Source organism: Kalmanozyma brasiliensis (assembly GCF_000497045.1).
Source record: "Kalmanozyma brasiliensis GHG001 unplaced genomic scaffold PSEUBRA_SCAF13, whole genome shotgun sequence".
NCBI lineage: Eukaryota > Fungi > Basidiomycota > Ustilaginomycetes > Ustilaginales > Kalmanozyma > Kalmanozyma brasiliensis.
In genome coordinates this window covers 340,545-361,815 of record NW_015961952.1, presented here as the reverse complement: position 1 = coordinate 361,815, position 21,271 = coordinate 340,545, and the positions used below count along the sequence as shown (strand labels likewise).

The following is a 21,271-nucleotide window of genomic DNA, read 5'->3' as shown; positions in this document are numbered from 1 at the left end:
GCTGGTCCCGAGGCTGCCGCTCTGACGGAAATTGCAGACGTGGCTCAGCGCTTTGAATTGGCCTGTGCTTGGCGAATGGCTTGATTCTTCCTACCGTGCGGCTCATCACGTTCTGTGCCATTTGCTGCTCTTCGCGTTCTGATCGAATTCGCCGCGCCTTGACTTGGAGCTGCGAATTTTCAGATACATCGTGTTAGACCACCAAATGATCAACCTCACGTGATGGGCAGACGTGGACGTGGGGTGTTGCTCTTTCTTGACAGGCAAGCACACAGCCAGAGACTGACTCTGCAGCCGCACACTTTGCATTTTGTTCCTGAAGCCTCGTTCAGCCTTGCAGATGGCTATAGCGTCTAGCAATACTCCACCAGCATCATCACCATATCAGCCCGCGACACCTCGCCAAGCCGAGTAGGGAGAATATCAGTCAAATCGTCAAGGTCATTCGACGCTCCAATTACCATCTCGTCTGTACCTCGAGGATGACATCGATACAGCAATAGAAGCTGCACCATCGTCTACGGGAATATCGACAGTGGGCAGCTTTCACCTACACGATGTCGTCAAGCACGACCATCGAGGCCCAGCACAGAGGGTCGCGGCGCGGAGGAGGAGCTCGATGCAGTCACTCGTCTCGTCTCGAGGTTCCCGTGCTGGATCTGGGGTCCAACATGTCCACGCAGCTCGCTCACGAAGGCAACGGTACCCTTTTGCAGCGAGCTCAGTCCTGTGCGCCTGACGAACGTCACAACATCCTGCAAGCACTATCTTACAAGAGCGCCGATCTCAGCAAGGCCCAAATGTGCGGACACTGCGACCTGCTCACTGCAAGGCTCATCGAATCATTGTTGCATTATCTGCTTTATCGGAAGAATCAAGTCCCCGAGCCGATCAACTTGCTGCGCATGCGGAAGGTGTCGGCATCCCCCAAGGCTACACTCGCAAAAGGCCGCCGCTCGCACGGTGACTCGACGCGCACGCGGAGAGAAGACAAGCTCCTTCGCAAGCTTGCCCAGCTTGGGCACCACCTGGAGGCGGCAGTCAAGCAGCTAAGCGACAACAGCGGCGAAGGTCCATCCAGCCGTCCTCATGCATCTCAGGACCTCCGGCTGCTGATCGTCATGGGAACCAGTGCTAGCATGCCGCGGGATGTCCTTGTCTTGGATCTCGTCCAAGCCGTCGGGCGGGGCAGCGGCACCGAGTCTGACCTCTTCAACGTCTTCGAGGCAGGTCGACTGGACGGGCTCGAGACCGCGAGCAGGGAAAACGACATGGAAGAGCGTCTGGCTGATCTCCTTTCACAAGCATCCGATCAACGAAGAGACGCAGCGAGAGACAAGACGAGCAGCATTTGGGGCGGCAAGCTGATACGCCTGGTAATGAAAAGTGAAAGCCTCGAATCCTTCTTCGGGACTCAGCTCGCCCCGACCAAGACGCACATCTTCCTCAGCGGGCCTGCGTCGTTTCGCTGTTCAGGCTGGTCGGCTCGTCGTCATCTCGACTTTAACTTGGATCACTTGTGCGAAGCCATTCCGACAGACCAATTTGACCCGACTTCAGGGTCCACAGACACCAGCATGTCCTCTTTGATCGCTGACGGTGCTGAAGCAGATCGCAGGAGAGCGCCATCGAGCCCGATGCCAGATGTACACAGAAGATGGGAGGAGTCACCACGCGACTCGTCATCCTCTGTGGCAGAATCATGGCCGGAGGACAGCGCTTCCGAACAACTTTGGGAGTCGAGCATCAGCTCCATGTCTGAGGACAGCAGGCCACCGTCGGTGGCGGACAAGAGTTGGCAGGCAGACAGCAACAGGGAAGGTGTGTCAGATGGATGGTTTCCGGCATGCAGCAGTCCATCCGTCAACGGATCGAGTTCGCCGAGTCAAGCACAGCACAGCATTCAGGCAAGCCGCACCGGATCTTCGCTTGGATCGTCGACCGTATACGGGCACGATACCAACGACACAGCCATGGAAGTCAGCCCCGAAACGAATGATACAGCCATGCAGCTCCGCCCCGACACCTACGATACAGCCATCGAAGTCAGCCTCGACACCCACGACACAGCCATGAACACCAGCCTCGACGTTCTACCCATCTCTACCGAGGGGCTCGACACGCGAACGGATGGCGCAGATCTCACGGACGACAGTGCTAGCAGCCTTTCGGTCGGCAGCGCAGCGGTCGACACCGGCACAAGCGTGATTCAACGTCGTTCTCGCGAACCCAGGGCGGGCGGACTGCTTGCTCGCAATCTGCTTCCACCCAGACCCAGCCGACAGAGCTCGTACGCCGCTTCCGACTCGAGCTCGGTGCGATCCGTTGCCTCCCTCAAGCGTGCTCCTCGCTGTGTCGGTCTGCAGGTCGATTTTACCGATCCAGACAAGGTGACAGACAGCAGTGGCTCAGAGGCCGCGGCGGAAGAACGCAAGGATTACTGCTGGTACCAGTGCGAGGTGGTGCTGGAAGGCTATCGTTGATGCGTGGCAAAGGTCGAACGTCACGAGCTGTTCTGTTTCGGTCACATTCTCAATCATATCTATTGCATTCTCACACAAAATCCCCGACTCAGCCTGACAATCGCGAGACAGCAGCATGAGGTCAATGTGTTTGTTCAAAGTGACACTATTACAAGTCTACAAGAAAGGTTGAAGGTTGAACTCGAGTGCGGAGCACGGGTAGTCGATGTTGAAGTTCTTGAGCACTTGCGGGTGGAGCACTCCAATCACACCCACTTTCTGGTCCCTCTCGCCCGTTGCGCTTGGCAGAACCTTCTCGAGGGCGCTCTTAACCGTGTCCAGTGCGCCCTCTGCAGCGCTTGCAGCAGGCTTAGCATCCGTCGCAGCGCCCGGGTTGAACGTCTCCTTTGGCAATCGGAGATGGATCGTTGCCGCACGACCGGGGAAGAACGTCGCATTGTCCGCATCCTCCTCGATCCAATACCCTTTGTCCTTGCTCGACGACTTGCCCTCGATCCGCGGGATCGCCAGACTCAGCATCAGTCGATCCAGCAGACCGTGGACGACTTCGAAGCTCGCCGTCTTGTCGCAGTAGACGGCGCCGACGTGACGTTCGTTCCGCGCACAACGCTCCGTTTCGGCTGCGTCCTTGAAGGCGATATCCGACACCTCGAACGTGCGCAGTGGCAGCGCGTGCTTCCTGTTCTCGCGCACCGTCTTGAGGATTCCAGGCAGCAGCGTTGTGCGTACCACCTGGTACTCGGCCGTCTTTGGGTTCTCAAGTACGATCGCCGTCGTGCCATCATCTTTGCGATTGAGCCAGCCAAAGTTCTCATCGTGCGAACACAGGATCAAAGGCAACACCTCGACCCAGCCAGAATAGGCGCACTCGCGACGTACGATGTCGGCCAGCTTGTTGATCGGCAGCGGCGCAGCGACCGTGTTGGTCGCCGGGAACGTCTTGGGCAGGTTGTCGAAACCAAAGGCCACCGCTACGTCCTCCATCAGATCGCACTCGTGCAGGATATCCGGTCGGGTCGGTGGCACGTCGACGATGAGCTTCTCCGTGGGGGCTTGTGGGTCGACGGTGGCCGTGTGCCCCATCTTTTGCAAGTAGCTGATCATCTCCTCGGGCGAAAGCTTGAGACCTGTGCATCGGTTGATGTAGTCCACCGACGCAGGGAAACGCACACTGCTCAGGTCGGGCGTGATCTTCTCCTTTCCATCCGGGTAGACCACGCGGACGGGCTCGATGGTGAACGGCTCGGCGCAGTACTGCGAGAACATGGCGACAATGATGTTGATCACAATGCCGAGCTTGGTCTCGTCGATGGCGGTCGTGTCGATGAAGACGTTCTTGGTGTTGAGCGTGATCTTGCTGTGGTTCGAGTTGATGATCGGTGGCATGGAGAGGACCTGTCGGTTGGAGTCGTAGATGATCGGGTAGACGGGACTGTCGCGGATGATGTGCAGGTAGCGAGAGAGATGCTTATCCGACTCGTAGAGCTCCATCAGCTGGCTCGCGTCGTACTCCTGCTCCTTGTTGAGCGGCGCGAACTTGATGTCTTTTGGTGGAAGCGCTTCATACGAAAAAGGAGCTTGGATGGTGTCGAGGTCGTGGGTGCCGATGGCAACGAGTGTTCTGCGACGCGCCAGGTTCTGATGCAGCTTGTCTTGAAGATCAATGAAGTTGGCGTAGCTCTCTGGTGTGAAGGTGACATTCCTCAAGACGGCACCGGCAAAGTAGGGTCTGATCCGCGAGACGTCGTTGCTGAGCTTGACCTCGATCATCTTTTCTGGGTTGGTCAATTTGAGCTGAGGCTGCGGGATGTTGCCGAGGAAGACATTGAGTGCACGAGAGATGCCTTCGTGGCAGAGCAAGTCGTATCGGTTGGCGGGGATGTCAATCTTGAGCTGCGCTCGCTCGCCCAGCCCAGCTTTCTGAACCTCTTCGGTAGTGTCATCGTCGAGCTCGATACCGAATTGGAAGCAGAGCTCGTCAAACTCTTGGGTGGTGTAGGTGCGGCCGAGGGCCTTGTAGAAGTGCTCCTTGTCCACGCCGACGGTAGGCATGGTTGCTGGTGACGCCGCGAGCTGTCTGGATGGCTTATGCGATGTGATGTCTAGGTCGAGTGATGGAAGAGCTGCAGCCAGACAGGGCAAAGTAGCGAGGGCGGTGGTCGAGGCTGAGCAGGTGGTTGAGGTTGAGAAGAAGCGCCAAAGGAACACTTTTGGGACGTGGTTGTGCACTTTGGCATTTCTTCCCGCAGCGCCTCGACTTGACTCACTCTTTTTCTTCTCACAACGCCTAAAATTCAGTCGCACGAGAAAACGCACCTCACATCACCGTGTTGCTTCCCTCTGATCCGTGTTCACGACAGCATGTGTGCAACGCTTCTCAGGATCACAAATGACGGGGCCATGGTTGTCATTGCTTCATCGGAAGACACGATTGAAGAAGTAGCATAAGCTCGCCTGAAGAACTCTCACCCGAAGCGAGATGGATGAGGCGCACCAGCCCGACCCGGTCCTGGATAATATGGATCTTGCCCCGCCCCGAAGCTGCCTTCACCGTTGCGCGGGTTTCCCGGCTGGGGCGTCGTGCGCTGCTGTTGCTGCTGATGCAAGGGCGAGCTCGGAAAGGCGCTCTGCTGTTGCTGCTGATATGGGTAGAGATGCGACCCTCCGTAGCCGTGCGGGTTGAACGGATCCGGAGTCGTGTTGCCGTAGGTCTCTGCATATCCGCCCAGATGTGGGATGGATCCCTGCTGCTGCTGAAGATAGGCGGCATTGGGCCACGACTGTTGCTGTTGGTACGGTAGCTGCTGATGCTGGTTCAAAGTCTGCTGGTACAGACTGGAAGAACCACCGTACTGGAGGTGGGAAGGCAAGGTCGCGCCACCCATGTCCGAGGCATTGGGTGCCCAGATCGAGCTGATGGGGGCTCCATTCGAAAGCAGGATGTTGGTGTGGTTGTTGTTCGTCTGACCACCGCCGATCGCTCTCGAGCCTGTTTGTGATGCCAGCCCAGTGGTGGTGGAACTGGAAGCCGCGGTGTGGCTCAGCCCTGTCGCCGATGAAGTGTCCGATGGGAGCGGATAGGCAGCAAAGAGCTGGCGAGCGAGATCGTCCTTGTTCATATTGGTCTTGGCCTTGACCTGCGACGGCACCAGCGAAGGCTCTGCTGCTCCTTTACGACCATCAGCCACGGCGCCACTGTCTACGACCTGTACGCTTCGCATCGACTGTTCCACCGAGGCGACATCCGCACCATCCCCGTCCTTCGCAGCTTCTGGACGCGCCCCCGGGACAGGTTTGACAGTAGGCCTCGCAGATGCGGTAGCGATGGCGGCGGCAGCAGCAGCAGCACTGGTGCTCGCAGTCGCGATCTTCCTCTCTCGCTCAAAGACAAACACATTATCCGTATCGTCAAAGCGAATCGGGCTTGCGTCCGACTCGGCGATCACCTTGGCATCGATCATGAGATCGGCGATACGCATGAGCTGCTCCTCGTTGGGATGCACCTGACTAGGTCGCACCGCTTCGACGTTGGCGCATGCCTCGCCCATGCCAAAGCTGATCGTTGTTCCGCCAGGAATCGTCGACTGCGTCGCCTTGCGCGTAGGAGCAAAGCCTCGCATGTCCGAGTCTTCTTCCAGGCAAAGTCCAGGCGCACCGACGGTCCCCACCTTGCCAATGTTGGGCAGCGAGTCGAACGGAAAGGCATACCTCAGACTGTTGATAAGATCCACATACTGCGACCAGCATCTGTCCATCGCCTCCAACGTGTCCGCGTACGCAGCATGGTGAGGATCGGGACGCTCCGAATCGGGCTGCGCCTCCATGCCCGACCGCACCACGTCTGCATCCATCCCGCCGTGTTGCTGCACGGCATCTCGAGCGCGCTTCTCGATGCGTTGCATGTATTCGAGGTGCGTCTTGGTCCACTTGGAACCAATGCGCAGCGCTGGCAAGGTCCTTCGCACCACAGCGGTCAGGTTGCGGATGGGAGACGACGGCCCATCTGCTGGCGCAAGAGCTGCTGCGAGCTCCTTGTTGGCGTTCAGAGCATCCCTGGTCTCGGCGGTGTCGACGGCGGCGAGCTCGTTGAACACGCCAAGCACGTGAGCAGTGACCAAGAACTCGATACAGCGACCCGTCTCGGGCGAGGACGCGCGCTTCTTGGACGAGCGCTCGCCACGAACGGCCACTGGGCGGTGTCGATCTTCGGACCCAGCTGAAGAAGGGCGGGACGACTCTTTGCTCGAAGCATTCGGTGCGCCTCGCCAGAGTCGTGTCGTCCACGATGCACAGAGAGCAGTGACGAGGAACTGCACGACCTGGTCGGCCCGCAGTGCTCGTGCGCGGATCAGTGTCGAAAAGGTGGCCAGTACGGAGCGGGACAGGTACATGACGTGTTCGAGATGAGTGCGTCGGTAGAAGAGGCCGTGCAAGATGACGACCTGCTTGAGCCATGCTTCCGTGAGTTGCTGGGCTTCTTCGACGTTGTTGGAGAGTCGCGCGACCAGCTGAGGATCGCGCGCCTGACGGTCTTTGGCTGCATCCCAGTACGTATTGCCGCCGACCGTGGATCGAGACTCCTCTTCGAGATAGGCAGATGTCGGCCTCGCTAGCAGCTTCTCGAGGTTGACCTTGGCCTTCGCAAATGGCGTCTTGACACACAATGCCCGGTAGTAGTTGTAAACCGAGGCAAAGATCTCGCCGTTGTACTGTGATACGACCGCAAGCTGGTTGGACGGATTGCCCTGGTCGGGCAAGAGGAGACGCGCCTGCTCGTAGAAGGCGGAAGCACGGCTAAAGTCGTATTTGGGAGAGGCCTTGCCCTTCTTGCTGCTGGACGCTTCGTTGCTATGATCGTGCGACGACATCTCACGGTACCTGGCTAGATCGCCGCAAAAGATGAGGAACTTGTGCAGAAGGGAGAGGAGGTGGTTGCGCTTGGTGGGAAGCAGCGCCGCTTGAGACAGGGTCTCGTCCGGCTCGTTGACTTGGCGTGTCGCTCGCGATGCAAAAGAGTCGGTCGGCAAAGAGGAAGAGACGGAGGTGTCGGCGTCGTTGTCGGCATCGATGCCAAGCACCTCGAGGTTGGAGCGTGCTTCATCGAGAGAGAAGAGCCGAACGAGTCGGCCAACGAGTTCCTGCCAAAACAGCTCTTCATCCAGCAGGAACTTGCGGTACTCGGCCTTGGCCCGCGCTGCATCTTGAGCAGACTTGCCGCGACGGCCGGGCGCCTGGACGGTAGGATCGATGGAGCTCTGCGCAGCCGAAATGTAAGAGCGGTAGGCGGTTATGAGGTTGTAGGACGTCTCGTTCCAAATGTGACCGTCGACCGAGTGTGCCTCGCGGGTGAAGGTGCAGGTGAAGAGGAGGTTGAGCCAGGTGTTGCGAAGGTTTCTGCGTGCAAAGTCGATCTCGCCGTCCAAGAGCTTGGCGCTCGCGTCCTTGGGATGCATGCGTCCGCCTCGTGAGGTGCTGCTGGTGGTCGAGGGCGAAAAGGAGTGAGCAAAGCTGGCTTTAATCATGCGATCCAGCTCTGCTTTCTGCTTGCGCCCTTGCTCGAGCAGCGCTGCAGCGCGCTGATCCTTTTGCGACATGGCGGCGGATGACGAGGTGGTCATCTCTGTGCTGGCTGTGAGTGTGTCGAGAGGCTGAATGGCCTGTGCTGTCTGAGACTTCAAACCATACTGCAAGAACGGTGGAAACGGATCGAGAAGAAGAAGCAGACGAGATGGATGTCGGGCTGAAACCAGCTGCGCAGCGCAAATCTGGAATTTGGCGGGCTGGCTCGGTGGAGGAATTTCTCCGACCGTGACGGCGCGTGCGGCATGCTCAAAACGGTCACAACTCAACAGCTTCGCGCTGCTCGCCTTCTCTCGGTCCTGTCTCGCTGATACCTTCGCGTCCTTTCTAAGGTAGTACGCGGGCAGCCCATGCAGCGACTCATCTGCCGCTGGCAAGCACAGACGTGACAACGCGGATAAACGATGTCTTGATTTCGGTGACGGAACAAAGAGGCGAATCGCAGATCCACAAGGTCTCGAGGCTACTATCGTGTATGAGAGCCGAGATGCGAGACGGTGCGCTCCGCAGGGTATGAAGACGAGAATTCGAGGCCAAGAACGAGACGAAACTGAGAGAGCCGGCGAACAGGACTGGCGAACAAAACAACAACGGGATGGTCACGATCGAGCTGGCGATGGATTCGGATCATGAGCGCGCGGTACTGCCCTACATGTACCACAAGCAATCGGTGAAGGCCGGGTTCTTGATGAAGTGCGCCATCATCCTTCTCGACTCCTCCTCGGTGATCTCTGCGATGGCGCGCTCGCCTGATTGCGAGGATGTGACCGTTTCGGCGTCGTCATCGGGACCATAGACAAAGGCACGAGCCTTCTCGCAGAGGATGTCGGCATAGTACGCAGGGGGAACCAGGGACACGGAGCGAGTAGCGCGGCAGTACGTGTAGCAAAGACTGTTGATGCATCGGATGAGGTTCTCGCTGGAAAACTCCATCTCGTTTCGGAGGACGACGTAGTGGCATGGACGAGCAGTACCGACGAGACCAGCCTGGGACTGCAGATAGAAATCGAAGCCGAAGGGAGAGACGATCTGGTTGTCTACGCAGGTACCGGCAGGAAGATTGCCCGAGCGATCGTTGTCGGCCTGGTTCTGAGCGAAGAACCTGACGTGGTGGCCCTTGCCGCAGACCACGAAGGTGACTTTGATGTTCGCGTCGGGTCGGATCTCCCGGCTGGCTTGCTTGATCGCAGCGAGCTCGTGGTCGAGGACGGACTGGTACTGACCTTCGGAGACACCATCGCGGAAGAAGACGATCGAGTCGGGCAGACGGTCCTGGTTCTGACTCTGCCATTTCCTAAGGTGACCGAGCATCATGCCCTTCGAGTGAAGCATGACTTCCTGGGCGGCGCCGCCGCGAGGATTGGTCTGCGTTCGCAGCTCGAAAGAGTATCCTTTGGCTCCTCCGTCCACGGTGGCGACGGAGCCGGCAATCGAAGGGCGGTCCGAGCCTGGGCCGGGATGGGTGACGTCGGCGCCGATGAGCATCGTCTGGTTGCCGAACCGAGGAAGGTCTCGCTCACTGGAGACGACGTGATTGGTACCGCCGAGCTTGACGTTGATCTTCATCGAGACGTTGGCCACGTACTGTGGCTGGCCGCGGTCGCTGAAGCCCTTGCGAATGTTGATGCATTGGGTGGCGACCGGGGTCGTGAGATCGAGAGCGGCGGCCTTCTTGACCGAGTTGTAGAACGACTGGTCCTGATGCTCAATCATCACCATGAAGAGCTGAGGCGCAGGAGGCGCCTTGTTGAAGCGCTTGGCTGCGGCGTAGGCGGTCTTGCCGACCTGCGTCATATCGTTCCTGATGTTGTACGGATCGGGACGGCACTTGAGGATCTCAGGCGCTTCGTTGATGACACGGATGCCGAGTCTCCTGAGCGCCTCAACCTGAACGCCGATGAAGTGCTGGACGGCCTGGAGCGGCGCCCCGGTGTAGTCGAGCACGGCCCAGGTGAGGAGGGGTGTGCCGGCCTTGACGAACCTGGTGTTGACGAGGTTCCACGAGCCGAACTGGACGCGAGGCTTCTGCGAGCCTTGAGCGTAGGACACCTCGGGGGGCGCGATGACGCGGGCCTCGGCCTCGAGCGGTTGCTGGCTGACGGTGATGCCCCAGCGGCGGAGCATAGGGTCAGTCTCGTAGCCGACCTCTCGACGGATCTCGTCGACACGGCGCTTCCGAACGTCGGGGCGCATGGCCGACTGCTTGATTTGGTCGGCGGACTGAGTGGACGTCAAGCTGGTTGCCGGGATGGGGCCCTTAGGAACGACGATGCAGAACTCCATCGGAACTGCGTTCTTTTGCGAACCGATGCGCGCGCAGGGAAGGTTCGGGTGGCGAAGGCGGATGTTGTACTTTTCGAGGAAGTATTGTACGATGGTGTACGTCTTGCCGTCCTTGGTGGTGAACTCGGTCTCGGCGGCGGAGCGAGGAGTGAAGCCCTGGAATGACTCGAGCTTGTTGGTCGCACGGTGGGTGACGCGAATCTCGATGTTCTTGAATCGCTTGCGGAGCTCGCGCTGGTCTTGCTGCGTGATCACGGTGATGCTCATCGGACCGCCGGAGGGTCCGCCACCGCCACCATAGCCGCCACGTCCACCACGTCCACCTCGGAACCCACCACGACCACCACGGCCGCCACGATCGCCTCCAAAGCCGCCGCCGCCGCCACCCGAGCTGAACGTCTTAGCGACGACTTCGATGAGAGGTCCGCTCGCGACGAAGGGCGAGAAGGAAGGATCAAGGTTGATGACGAGACCCGCGGCGCAAGGACGAGCCGACTGGAAAAAGCCGGGGATGATTTCGGCGCCCTGCGAGATCGGGATGGCCTTAGATGGATCGAAGAACTTGCGGGCAGCGGCCTGCGAGGTGCCGGACATGTATCGTCCGTGAAGGCTGTTGCGCAGCACGATGTCGAGCGCCTGGATGCCATCTTGAATCATCTCGGAGGGGTTGGCAGCGCGAGCCATGATGGCGCGCCTATCACCACGGCAGGCTTCGAGGACGAGACCGAAATCGATGTCGCGAGCGTGGGTCAGCTTGATCTTGAAGCGCCGCTCGCCTCGACCAGCGCCGGCACCGGCGGGAGGAGGAGGACCGCGAGTAGCGACAGCACCGGGAGCGCCCGGGATGGGGGGTAGGTCCTGCTTGGGAGGGAGCACGGTCTCCCACTCGAGGGTGTCGGCCGGGGCGCGGATGTGCGAGTAGGCAAGCGCCTTGCCATCGTAGCACACGGACTCTGCGAAGGCGTCGGTGATGCCGAGAGTCTGATCGCGAGCGGCTTGACGCAAACCGTGAGGGAGTATGTCACGAAGCAGACGAGGCGGAAGTTTGTCGTCACCGCCCCTACCACCGGGTCGACGAGGCGCGTCAGGATCTTCGATGGGAGTGATGTCGACGGCGAGTTGCTGAACGTTGTCGTGGAGCTTGGCGTTGAGCTGCGCAGCGAACAAGTTGGTAGTGACGCGGATGGCGCGACCCTGTTTGTTGCCCTGGTCGGGTCTGGGCACGGCGCCGTAGAGGGTTAGCGCGGTAGAAGCGGCGCTCTTGACGGCGACCATGTTGGCAGAGGTCTGTTGCTGCTGAGCGAGAATGGACATGGCAAAGGAAGTACTTGTGGTTAGCGAGCAGTTCATGGGACGAACGGACGAAGACGGGGGGACTCACCAGGTGCAAGACGATGCGAGAGACGACAAGAGAGTCGACTTGAGCTGGATGCGAGCTAGTCGGTGGGCTGCTAGCTGCGATAGGCGGCGATGAGCGAGGCGAGTGGGCGATGGGCGAGCGAGTTGGCGAGGCGAGTAGGCGAGACTTGTTGAGAGGATGGAGGGAAGACGGAAAGGGGGATGAGGGCGACCAGATTATATACGAATGAGCGGTGGTCGAATCCCTTGGTGGAAGGAGAACGAAGTGGGTGACTGGCTGGCTGAAAGAAAGAAAGGGGCTGTTCCGAAGATGAGGTCGATGAACGGGCGCTCGTCCGATTAGGACAAGTCGAGCGCTAGCAGTCCAAGCGTGGAAAGTGACTTGACTGGTAGGGTCGTTGAGATGAAGACACGGGTGTTGTCGGTGAGCGGGTGGTGTGGTGGTGAGAGAAGGAACAAGGTTCACGTAGACGGTGAGGGTGATGAGCGGGCGTGATGAGCCCTTTGACACGAAATGTGATTCTGCGCGATCCGAGCGCCACTGCGGCACCAGGCCAGTGGTGTGACTTTAGAGCTGGACCCTGCATCCAAAAAAGTGACTTCAGAGAGGGAAGCGTTCACGTCTTGCAAGACTGACTCCCGTAGGCTGCAGAATGCGACTCCGCGCATGGAGCCTATCGTCTTGAGACAGCATCCACTCTCGACCGCTGCCAGACGTCTCTTGCGATGCAGCTCGTCTCAAAGTCTGATTGCAGCTGAAGAGATGCTCCAATCGAGCACCGGTTACGGATGGTGCAGCGCCGACACTGCGCGGGTCAAGCTGTTCTTTTTGGAGCCTGAATTTTCTCTGCCATTTGCTGCGCCGTGTTTGTCTCAGGCTGAGCTTCTTCTCACGGTGAAGCTGCACGGTGCATGTGGAGGCTTTCGTGACGTTTTTGGCAGCGACAACCTTCTTAGCTGAGCTCGAGGCTCACCAGCAACACCCGTCCTCTCATCTCAACGCAATTCACCGATAACGAACCTTGTGCTGCTCGTGGGCTCAGGGTGACTCTTTCGCGAGCTCGATAAGCTAAGCGTCAAGATTAAGCTCGACGTCGGTCGGTATTAGGATGTCTTCGCGAAGATCTGCAAGAGCTTCCACGGGCAAGCGCCTCAGCTACCGGGAGGACTCGGACGGCGACGATGCAGGCGATTTGACAGAGGACGAGTACCAGCAAGATCGAGGATCCACCAGCGCAGACGATGCTGTCGAGGAAGACGATCCGTCCGAAGAGGACTCCGACGAGCAGCAACAAGAGTACGGTTCCAAGCGCAGTCCAAAACGGCGAAAGCACAATCCCACGTCACCTGCAGTCAAGCGTGGCGCTGCTTCTTCTGGAGCTGCAAAAAGCGAAGCTGGCGACGGATGGGAACCCGGTGTCACACGCGTTGTCGCCAAGCTGGTGGGGCCGCCTCAATCTGGGCATGTGGCTCGCGGCGAGCTCAGTCCCAACGTGCTCACCTTTCTGCAGGATTTGCAGGACAACAATGACCGAGATTGGTTTGCGCGCTACGATGCTGTCTACCGTTATGCTTGGAAGAACTTCGGCGAATTCACCGAAGCTGTCCTCAACGACATTATGGAGAAGGTGGACGACACAGTACCGTGGCTGCCGACAAAGGACTTGGTCTACCGAATCTACAGAGACGTGCGCTTCTCGAACGACAAGACGCCCTACAAGACCAACCTTATGGCTTCATTCTCAAGAGGTGGGCGCAAAGGACCGTTCGCGGGCTATCACGTCCTCATCAAGCCAGGTGGGAGGAGCTTCTTTGCTGCAGGCCGTTGGCAGCCCGAACGCGAAGATCTGGCGGTGATACGGCAGCATATTCTGGATGACACTCCGGAAGCGCAGGCGCTGAAAGCAGCTGTGAGCGAGCCTGGTTTCATCAAATGGTACGGCGCACCCAAGGGTCAGCAGATCAAAGCAGCAAAGACAAAGGGGAAAGCGGCCGGCGCTTCTCAGCAACGCTCCAATCTCTGGGGCTGCGACGACGAGCTCAAGGTTGCACCCAAAATCGCGGGAGTAGACAAGACCCACAAGGACATCGACTGGTTGAAGCTGCGCAGCTTTGTCGTCATTCACAAGTAAGTCTTCTGCTTCCGTGGGCTTGTCTGCGCTGTAATCAAGCTCTGACTGACCGTCAACCTTACTCACACCCTTGGCCCTCGATGTGCATCTTCGACCTCGACCTGCGCAGCTTCACTGACAGCGAAGCGCTTCGGAAGGACTTCCGGCAGCAGCTCGTGGAAGCGGGCAAAGTGTCAGAGCCCCTAGTTCGAATGTAAGTGTACTCATCGGCTGGCATCGCCCGAAAGGTCCGCCAGTGTGCGCTTGCCCAGGGAAGGGGAAGGAGCCCCAGGAGCTACGGGGCAGAGCCACGGCAAGGAGCCAGCAGCAGCAGCCAGCACCACGCGCCGCTCGAAAAATTCTTACACTGACAGCTTTCCCTGCCTACCACCATCGCAGTCTCAATTCGATGACCTCGCCAGATCCTTCGCCCCCGCCAGAATCCGGCGATGAAGGCGACGAGGATCAAGAGAACCGTCAAAATGGTCACCATGCGAATCAGCTCGAAGAAGAGGAGGAAGACGAAGACAAGGACGAAGAATTACTTCCTACCGAGTCGTTTGACTATGTGGACGACGAGGACGGCGATGACGATGACAACGACAACGACAGCGACGAGGAAGACTAGCACGTCTTCTCGACCCCCAAGACGCAGCCTATGGCGCTCAACACCGTCACCAATTGGCGACGTGCGGATGTATATCTGCACGCCGTCAGGCAGGTGCGAGTCATACCTCAGATCGGTTTTCATCGAAATGATCCATCCTGAAGCGCCTTTGTGAGATTCTCCTCGGGCGCTTCAGCAACGCGCTCCCTCTACCGCACATGTTCCGCGGCGAAGCGCTCAGACATACTTCGGCGCCACTTACGCAGATGCAAGCAGATCGAGATGCCCTTCGACGATACTACCACACACCCATCGCATGTCGACCTGATGACCGTAGCTCAACTGCGAGTATCTCTCTCCGGAGTCGGACCCTTATTCCCCGTTACCCGCTGCACCGATCAGACCTTCTGTCCATCGTGTTAGACGATGCCGTCTTTCAGAGATCAGCCGACCTTCTCTCTTCAGCATGTTACTGATGGTAATTGATGTTCGAAGAATGCTACAAGTACAGAGGCGTGCGATGGGTACGGAGATGTGGAAGTGAAAGGTGCGCTCACAGCATTGCGCTCTAGAGCTTCACAAGGCGTGCGCCGTCCCTGTCGACCACCCGTACAGTGAACTCGCCGAGGTCGACGATGAAGCGCTGCTTGAGCTCGTTGATGCACCTTCGCAGCAGATCGAGCCCTTCCTCGAGCGACATATTCGGTCGGTGGTAGCGATCCAGCGTTGACATGGCGAAGAAGGCGCCGTAGCCGTGAGCAGCAAAGGGTACGGTTGCGAGGGTGCCAAGATAGTCGATCCAGTACAGCGCCGGTTCGGAGCTGGGCAGGTCGAAGCCGCCGAGAAGGAGGTTCACCTGGTACGGGTTGCGTGAGCGTAGCGATTCGGCGAGCTGCTTGCGGATCCATGCGGCCGACGATTTGGGTCTCAGCTCGACGTAGTTCCTGTGCGCAGATGAACGCCAAATTGGAAGCATGCAATAAGTTGGTAAGCCGCTGCTGCATTGGTCGGACGACGGAGCTCTACTCCTTCGTATCGGAGAGAGATAGCACCACGAGCGGAACACTTACCTGATGCTGTAGAGTCTGCTGTTGCGTTCGATCCACTCGGAGAACTGCAGCGTGTCACCTGGCTCTCCCGAGAATGTCATGACGAGGTGATCGCTGAGCACCTTCTGCTTGTCCACGTCTGACTTCATCTTGACAATCGAACGAGCCGCATTGCTGTCCGAGGCGATGATTGTGTAGCCCTTGCCGGTGATACCAAAGGAGCACTCCATCTTGGCGTGGATGTGTGAGGCGCAAGAGAAAGGTGCCGGTTGTGCAAGGTGCGCGGGTCTGGTACCGAGTAAGCCTGGTAGGAGCTGTTGCTATGCGGCACTGCTACGCGAGCGCTGGTTGCTGTGGTGGACAGAAGGGTGGGTCAGACGGTGGAAGCTGTAGCGTAGAGAGAGGTGTTGGTGTGAGGATGAAGGACTGCGTAACCTGTAGGTGGCTCTTGCGCAAGCCTGTCACTTTCCGCTCAGCCTGAGCGCGGCTCTCTGATGTGGAGTGATCGACTCGCATTTCGCTGTCTTCCTGCTTCCGAAATTTTGCCCTTGACTGTCTGCCCAAGCAGCCTAACACTTTTTGAATATCCGCACGCGTTGACCCTTGACGCGACTTTTTGGCTCAGCTGCAAGAACAAACAGCACCTGCAGGGCATGGTGTTGATCTTCCTCTTCGTCATCATCACCGTCGATCGCGATCACACATATACCCCTGGGCAACGGACACAATGCCATCCGCAAGGCGCTCGTCGCAAGGCGCTTCCGCGGCCGCTGTCGCCTCTTCATCGGCCGACGCTGCCTCGAAGGGCAAAGACAAAGCAGCAACCACCACCACGGCCTCCTCATCAGCCTCGACCGAAAGCGCAACAACGACAACCGCAGTGCAGCCATCCACAGAAGCCGGTCCATCGAATCCATCCACCAAGCCTCCGGCGCCAAAAGAAGAAGCCTCGACAGACGCACACCTCGAGCTGCTCACCGAGCACTTTGGCTACAACCCCAAGTCCTTCATCGATGCGCTGGTCTACCTCTCCAACGAGCATCTGTACAGCATCGCGACCGAGTTCGAGGTGGTCATCTCTGACCTTCTCAAGGGTGTGGAGGGCGGGGAGCTGGAAGCGGAACAGGGGATCCACGGGATTCTGACGCTCATGGAGAACTCGCTGGATCACACGCTGGACACGTTTGAGCTGTACTGCTTCAGGTCCGTGTTCGGCATCCGCTCGCGCCAAGCGAAGTACATGACGCTGGACCATCATCGTGGGTTGGACTTGAGGACAAAGGCGACGGGTGGGAAGGCGAAGAAGGGTGTACCGAGCGCCAACGAGAGAAGCTACCAGCTGGGTGAGACGGAAGACTCGCTCAAGCGCCAGATCGCCGCTGCCAGGGCTACACAACACAAGCTGCTCCTCGCGCAAAATGCAACGCAGGAGAGCCTCAATCGCATGCTCCAGCTGGCGGATCGCTTCTCGGCTATCCTCTACGCAGAACCTACAACGGACAGCAAGTCGACAGTGCCAGTTCTGACGGAAACGCTTGGCCAACATGCACGCAAGCTGAAAGCGGACACCATTCCGTTGCTCAGAGCGCTTGGCGAGCTTCGGTCCGCGGATCCGCTTGGAGCGCCATTGTACTCCGGCAGCGCATCGGCGTCAAAGGGCAACACAGGCGATGCGGACGGAGACGACGAGAATGCAGCGGACGTGCGGGTGTGGGAGCGCGGACGAGAGCCGTACTTGAATTGGGAGGTGGACCGCATTCTTGCCAAAAGCAAGCGGGGTGGTGCGGGTGCAGCTGCAACGAGTGCGACTACAACGTCAACAGGCGCGGACAAGGATGCCGTAGAGGAAGAGGCGGCAGCAGCAGCGGCGGAGGATGACTCCAAGACGCCAAAGAGGAAGAGGACATTGACCGGTCAACCGGCATCGTCGAAACGCAGGACGCCAGGGACTGCAGGCCGTTCACGAGGCTAGCCAGCGTTGTACTTTTCCGAATCGATACCCTCAACATCGCATGCCTGGTGTTTCGGTTCTCATCTGAGTGTGCTGACGTTTGCTGAGCGACTTGCTCGATACACACAGCATGTGGCGAGACGGAATGCGGATGCGATCATGTGAGAATCGTCGGTGGGAGGCAGCGTGCGAGGCATGAACTGAGCAGACGTGGGACGATCGAACCCAAACGCAACCGCAGGACCACACAAACATGTTTGGCAGGACCGCCCAAATGCAGACGCGGGATCACTCAAACACAGGCGCTGGATCACCCTGACACTTCTGCGTGAACTTCACCGCCGCCTTGAAGGAAATGCGGGACCACTCAAACCAGAACGTGTCAGCTCACCCGAACGCAAACGGCGGGGTCACACAATCACAGTTGGACCGAGACACAGGCCCGCCTCGAGACAGTTGCGGGACCGCGTCAACAGGGAGGCGGATCACCTCAGTGCCCTTGCGAGATTCCTGATCGCCACCAAAGCACAGAAAGCAGGACCGCTCAAATCAGGACGCAGAACCATCCAAATGCAAACGCGTGGTGACTGAAGTATAACACGCCGGATCACCAGTACGTGAACGCAGAGGCTACCAAAGGCACACGCGAGAGCCTCACTGGGACTCAAACATGAACACACGCTCACCCAGACGCACATGCGGGATCAGCCAAAGGCAAATACGAAAGCGCTGGCTGACGGGCTATAACGAACATGGTCTATTCGCGGGATCAGCCAAAAGCACACGCGAGAGCTTCACTGCCACCCCACCACCGACACACGCTCGCCTAAACAATTGCAGGAACAGCGAAAGCCAAGGATCATATCTTTCACTGCTGGCGAACAGCAAACGCCGCATCACCCATATACTATACCCAAGATCCTTTAAAAACATGCGTAGCTTCTCACACACGGCAACACACACAGACTTGTGCAGATACATGCCAACGACACATAAAAGTAATCAAAGCAAAGACAAGACGAGACTAGAAGAGGTATACAGGAGTACAGTAGAAAGGAAGAACGGATCCATTTGTTTGTTGGTATGTGGGCGTCTAGCTTACGAGCCGAAGACGCCGACCTCCTGGGTCTCACGGCGGGGGTCGACGGTTCCGAAGATGCGATCCCAGACGCGGGTCTGCTTGCCGTAGTTCATGCCGGCCTTGCCGTACAGGTGGTGGTTTGAGTGGTCCTCGACGGTGAGCTCCATACCGAAGGGGGCGAGAACGGGGCTGAGGATGGGATGGGCCCAGTAAGCTCGGATACCAGAGTGACCCAGAGCCTCCACATAGAGCGTGTAGCAGATGACCAACCAAAGCTCGATAAAGTTCATCTTGGGCGAAATCGCGGTCGCAAGGAAGGGGACGATGAACACCTCGATCACCTCCTGGTAGTCATCAGCCAGGATGGACAGGATCGGCGTCGGGTGTTTGGTAGCGTGATGTTGACGGTGAATGAACTGCCGAAAGCCCATCCAGCGATAGCATCATGCGAAGGAGAGCAAGAGAAGAGGAAAGAAAGCAAAGTTGATAAGAAAAAAGTCAATATGGTGTGAGAAAAAAAATTGATCGCGACGAAGCTGGAAATAAAACACACCCAAAGGAAGTCGAACTCGTGGCACGAGCGGTGGTAGAGGTAGAACCAGTAGTCAAGGGCAACCTCCCACCAACCGATCTTGAGGGGGGTAGCCCACGAGAGGCCGCCCCAAAGGTCGGCGTTGGACATGCCTCCCCTCCATGCGAGCAGGAAGGGGCCGAGGGTACGGAAGATGGTGTAGATGAAGATGGACTGGCCGAGGTGGTTGACATGCTTGTCGTCGACCATGTCACGGCCACGGTTCTGCTCGTCGAGCGTACCGTACTTGGCCATGTAGGTGTGGAGACGCTTGATCATGGCGACGGCAAAGACGATGAAGCCGAGGTGGTACATCATCCACGCAGGAGCCCAGTGCATGTTGTGCTCGGGGAAGGTGGCGTTCCATGCGGTGTGGAGCAAGGGGGCGATGGAGGCGGCCGAGAGGATGAAGACGTTCTCCTTCCAGATAGGCTGGGTAGGAGGAGGACCACGGAGCTTCTCGTTGGTGTCACGCTTGGCATAGCAGACATCGGGTGCGATGTCCATACCAGCAATGAACTCCCAAAGGGTGCGCTCGCTGGCGGGCTTCAGGTGCCAGGTGGTCTTGGGGCGAACACCATACACCTTGTCGTATCCCTCGCCGGTGTCGGGGTCCTTGCCAATGGCCTTCTCGCCGTAGCCGTGAGGAGCCCAAGGTGACGGCTCGTCGCAGGCATTGTCGGGTGCGATAGCGCCACCGGTGGTGTTCTTGATGTCGGTGAGCTTCTGATCGCCCATAGGTGGGCGCTTGGACGGGGCGCGGCCCGCGTCCTTAGGGTAGTTGTGTACTGCTGCGCTCATATTGTATGGTGTAGACAGATATGGTCGTGCGTGGGAAGGAGGACGTAGGTTGCAGTGCGGGGGTGTATATATGATCTGGCCTGGGACACAAGGTGGCTAGGATTGTGCGGAGGGCGGGGGCCTGGACAACGGTTGGGCACTAGCGCAGTGTCGAGAGAAGGTGCAGGTTCCGGAAAGTCAGTAGAAGAGTGGAGCAAGACTTGTCTCACAACCTTGACGATTGCGTACACCGGAAACTCTCAGGTCGGGGCTACATCATGGGAGCAAACTTCCGACGACTTTCAACCCTGTGATAAGCAAGGGAAGGGTTAGCCTCGCCTAACGAGGGGCAGCATCACAGGCGAGCGGAGAATTAAGATGATCGCAGACAGCTGTGGGCTCCGTCACCACTGCAGCGCATTGGCGGGGAGGAACAATTCAAACTGATGAGCAAAGCGATCTCCTACGTCGACACGGGGGAACAAGGTTGGCATCGTGAGTTCTAGGTTTCAGGAGCCGACAAGGCTGCTTGTGGCAAGGCGGGGCGGGCGGCCAATCACTGCATGGTGGTTACACAGGCACAGACACACCGCTGTGCAGCCTCACTTTGATCCGCGGTCCCACAAAGAAAGAGGCGTTTGAAAGAGTCTTGTGCCCGCAGAAGGCGTTTGCTCATGCATGCTGCAGCCTTGTTTGCGGTGACGTTGTTCGAATTCAAATCGACGCCTCAAGTCTATTGTTTGGAAAAATCGCCAACGAATATGAATACAAAGTACAGCCGCCTGAATACAGGTGTCAAGAACGGCGTTCGAGTGCAAATTTCTACGGTCTCATCGCCGCGCTTTGAATGGATGGCTCACCCTCTTCGGACAGGCCTTGAGTAAGAAGCTGCTCATACTACCGCGAGGCATTTTCACAACAGATGCAGTTGAGGGTGCTTGGTAGCTGCTCGAGTTTGAGCCAGTAACAATGTCGCCTTCAGCACGATTTGGAGTACTTTGCTGTGCCGCTCTCTCTGTGCAACAACCCGGAAGCTTGGATCGACAATTGTGGAGCCGACCGTCCGTGATGCGTAAGACGAGGCTGCGGAGTGCGGATCTGTTTGCCGAGGTGGGCGCATGACGCAGCCGCTGAGCTGCGTCTCTACGACTTGAATGTGAAATTGCTTTTGTGCGGTCACCTTGCTGGAGCGCTAAATTTAGGGCCGAAACTCTGATTACCAAAGACGCCTTCCAGGCGCGCGCGCGCAATTTGACACCTGTGCAAAGTGCGCTCCTGACCCTCGTCCATCATGGTGACGAGCAGGGAGAGTTCAAAGCTGGTAGGAAGACTTGCCATGTGTTTATGACAGGTTGAAAACACCGGCGTCGGCCACGGTACCTGCATGCGCTCTGCTTGAGAGAAGCGCTCCAGAGT

At 58.2% G+C, this 21,271-nt stretch overlaps 8 protein-coding genes across 8 annotated transcripts; 3 read left to right on the top strand and 5 right to left on the bottom strand.

Annotated features, from left to right (window-relative positions):
• Positions 1-557: 557 nt before the first annotated feature.
• PSEUBRA_001377 (uncharacterized protein) lies at positions 558-2,483 on the top strand (the record flags this gene model as incomplete). The annotated part of the gene is made up of 1 exon (XM_059464578.1): positions 558-2,483. One exon carries the CDS (start codon positions 558-560, stop codon positions 2,481-2,483), a length of 1,926 nt encoding a protein of 641 aa, XP_059320861.1.
• Positions 2,484-2,639: 156 nt separating this feature from the next.
• Positions 2,640-4,535, bottom strand: PSEUBRA_001376 (tRNA synthetase, B5-domain protein; the record flags this gene model as incomplete). Its single annotated transcript, XM_016434626.1, has 1 exon — positions 2,640-4,535. The coding sequence occupies one exon, from the start codon at positions 4,533-4,535 to the stop codon at positions 2,640-2,642; it is 1,896 nt and encodes a 631-aa protein (XP_016294033.1).
• Positions 4,536-4,948: 413 nt separating this feature from the next.
• Positions 4,949-8,101, bottom strand: PSEUBRA_001375 (DNA/RNA-binding domain, Est1-type; the record flags this gene model as incomplete). Its single annotated transcript, XM_016434622.1, has 1 exon — positions 4,949-8,101. One exon carries the CDS (start codon positions 8,099-8,101, stop codon positions 4,949-4,951), a length of 3,153 nt encoding a protein of 1,050 aa, XP_016294032.1.
• Positions 8,102-8,711: 610 nt separating this feature from the next.
• Positions 8,712-11,621, bottom strand: PSEUBRA_001374 (protein of unknown function DUF1785; the record flags this gene model as incomplete). The annotated part of the gene is made up of 1 exon (XM_016434624.1): positions 8,712-11,621. The coding sequence occupies one exon, from the start codon at positions 11,619-11,621 to the stop codon at positions 8,712-8,714; it is 2,910 nt and encodes a 969-aa protein (XP_016294031.1).
• A 1,193-nt stretch (positions 11,622-12,814) lies between these two features.
• Positions 12,815-14,444, top strand: PSEUBRA_001373 (Conserved hypothetical protein CHP02453; the record flags this gene model as incomplete). The annotated part of the gene is made up of 3 exons (XM_059464577.1): positions 12,815-13,833; positions 13,947-14,030; positions 14,216-14,444. 3 exons carry the CDS (start codon positions 12,815-12,817, stop codon positions 14,442-14,444), a joined length of 1,332 nt encoding a protein of 443 aa, XP_059320860.1.
• Positions 14,445-14,991: 547 nt separating this feature from the next.
• Positions 14,992-15,702, bottom strand: PSEUBRA_001372 (Proteasome, subunit alpha/beta; the record flags this gene model as incomplete). Its single annotated transcript, XM_016434617.1, has 2 exons — positions 14,992-15,367; positions 15,494-15,702. The coding sequence occupies 2 exons, from the start codon at positions 15,700-15,702 to the stop codon at positions 14,992-14,994; spliced, it is 585 nt and encodes a 194-aa protein (XP_016294029.1).
• A 497-nt stretch (positions 15,703-16,199) lies between these two features.
• On the top strand, positions 16,200-17,444 carry PSEUBRA_001371 (Centromere protein Mis12; the record flags this gene model as incomplete). Its single annotated transcript, XM_016434632.1, has 1 exon — positions 16,200-17,444. One exon carries the CDS (start codon positions 16,200-16,202, stop codon positions 17,442-17,444), a length of 1,245 nt encoding a protein of 414 aa, XP_016294028.1.
• Positions 17,445-18,521: 1,077 nt separating this feature from the next.
• On the bottom strand, positions 18,522-19,876 carry PSEUBRA_001370 (Fatty acid hydroxylase; the record flags this gene model as incomplete). The annotated part of the gene is made up of 2 exons (XM_016434615.1): positions 18,522-18,920; positions 19,058-19,876. 2 exons carry the CDS (start codon positions 19,874-19,876, stop codon positions 18,522-18,524), a joined length of 1,218 nt encoding a protein of 405 aa, XP_016294027.1.
• Positions 19,877-21,271: the final 1,395 nt, after the last annotated feature.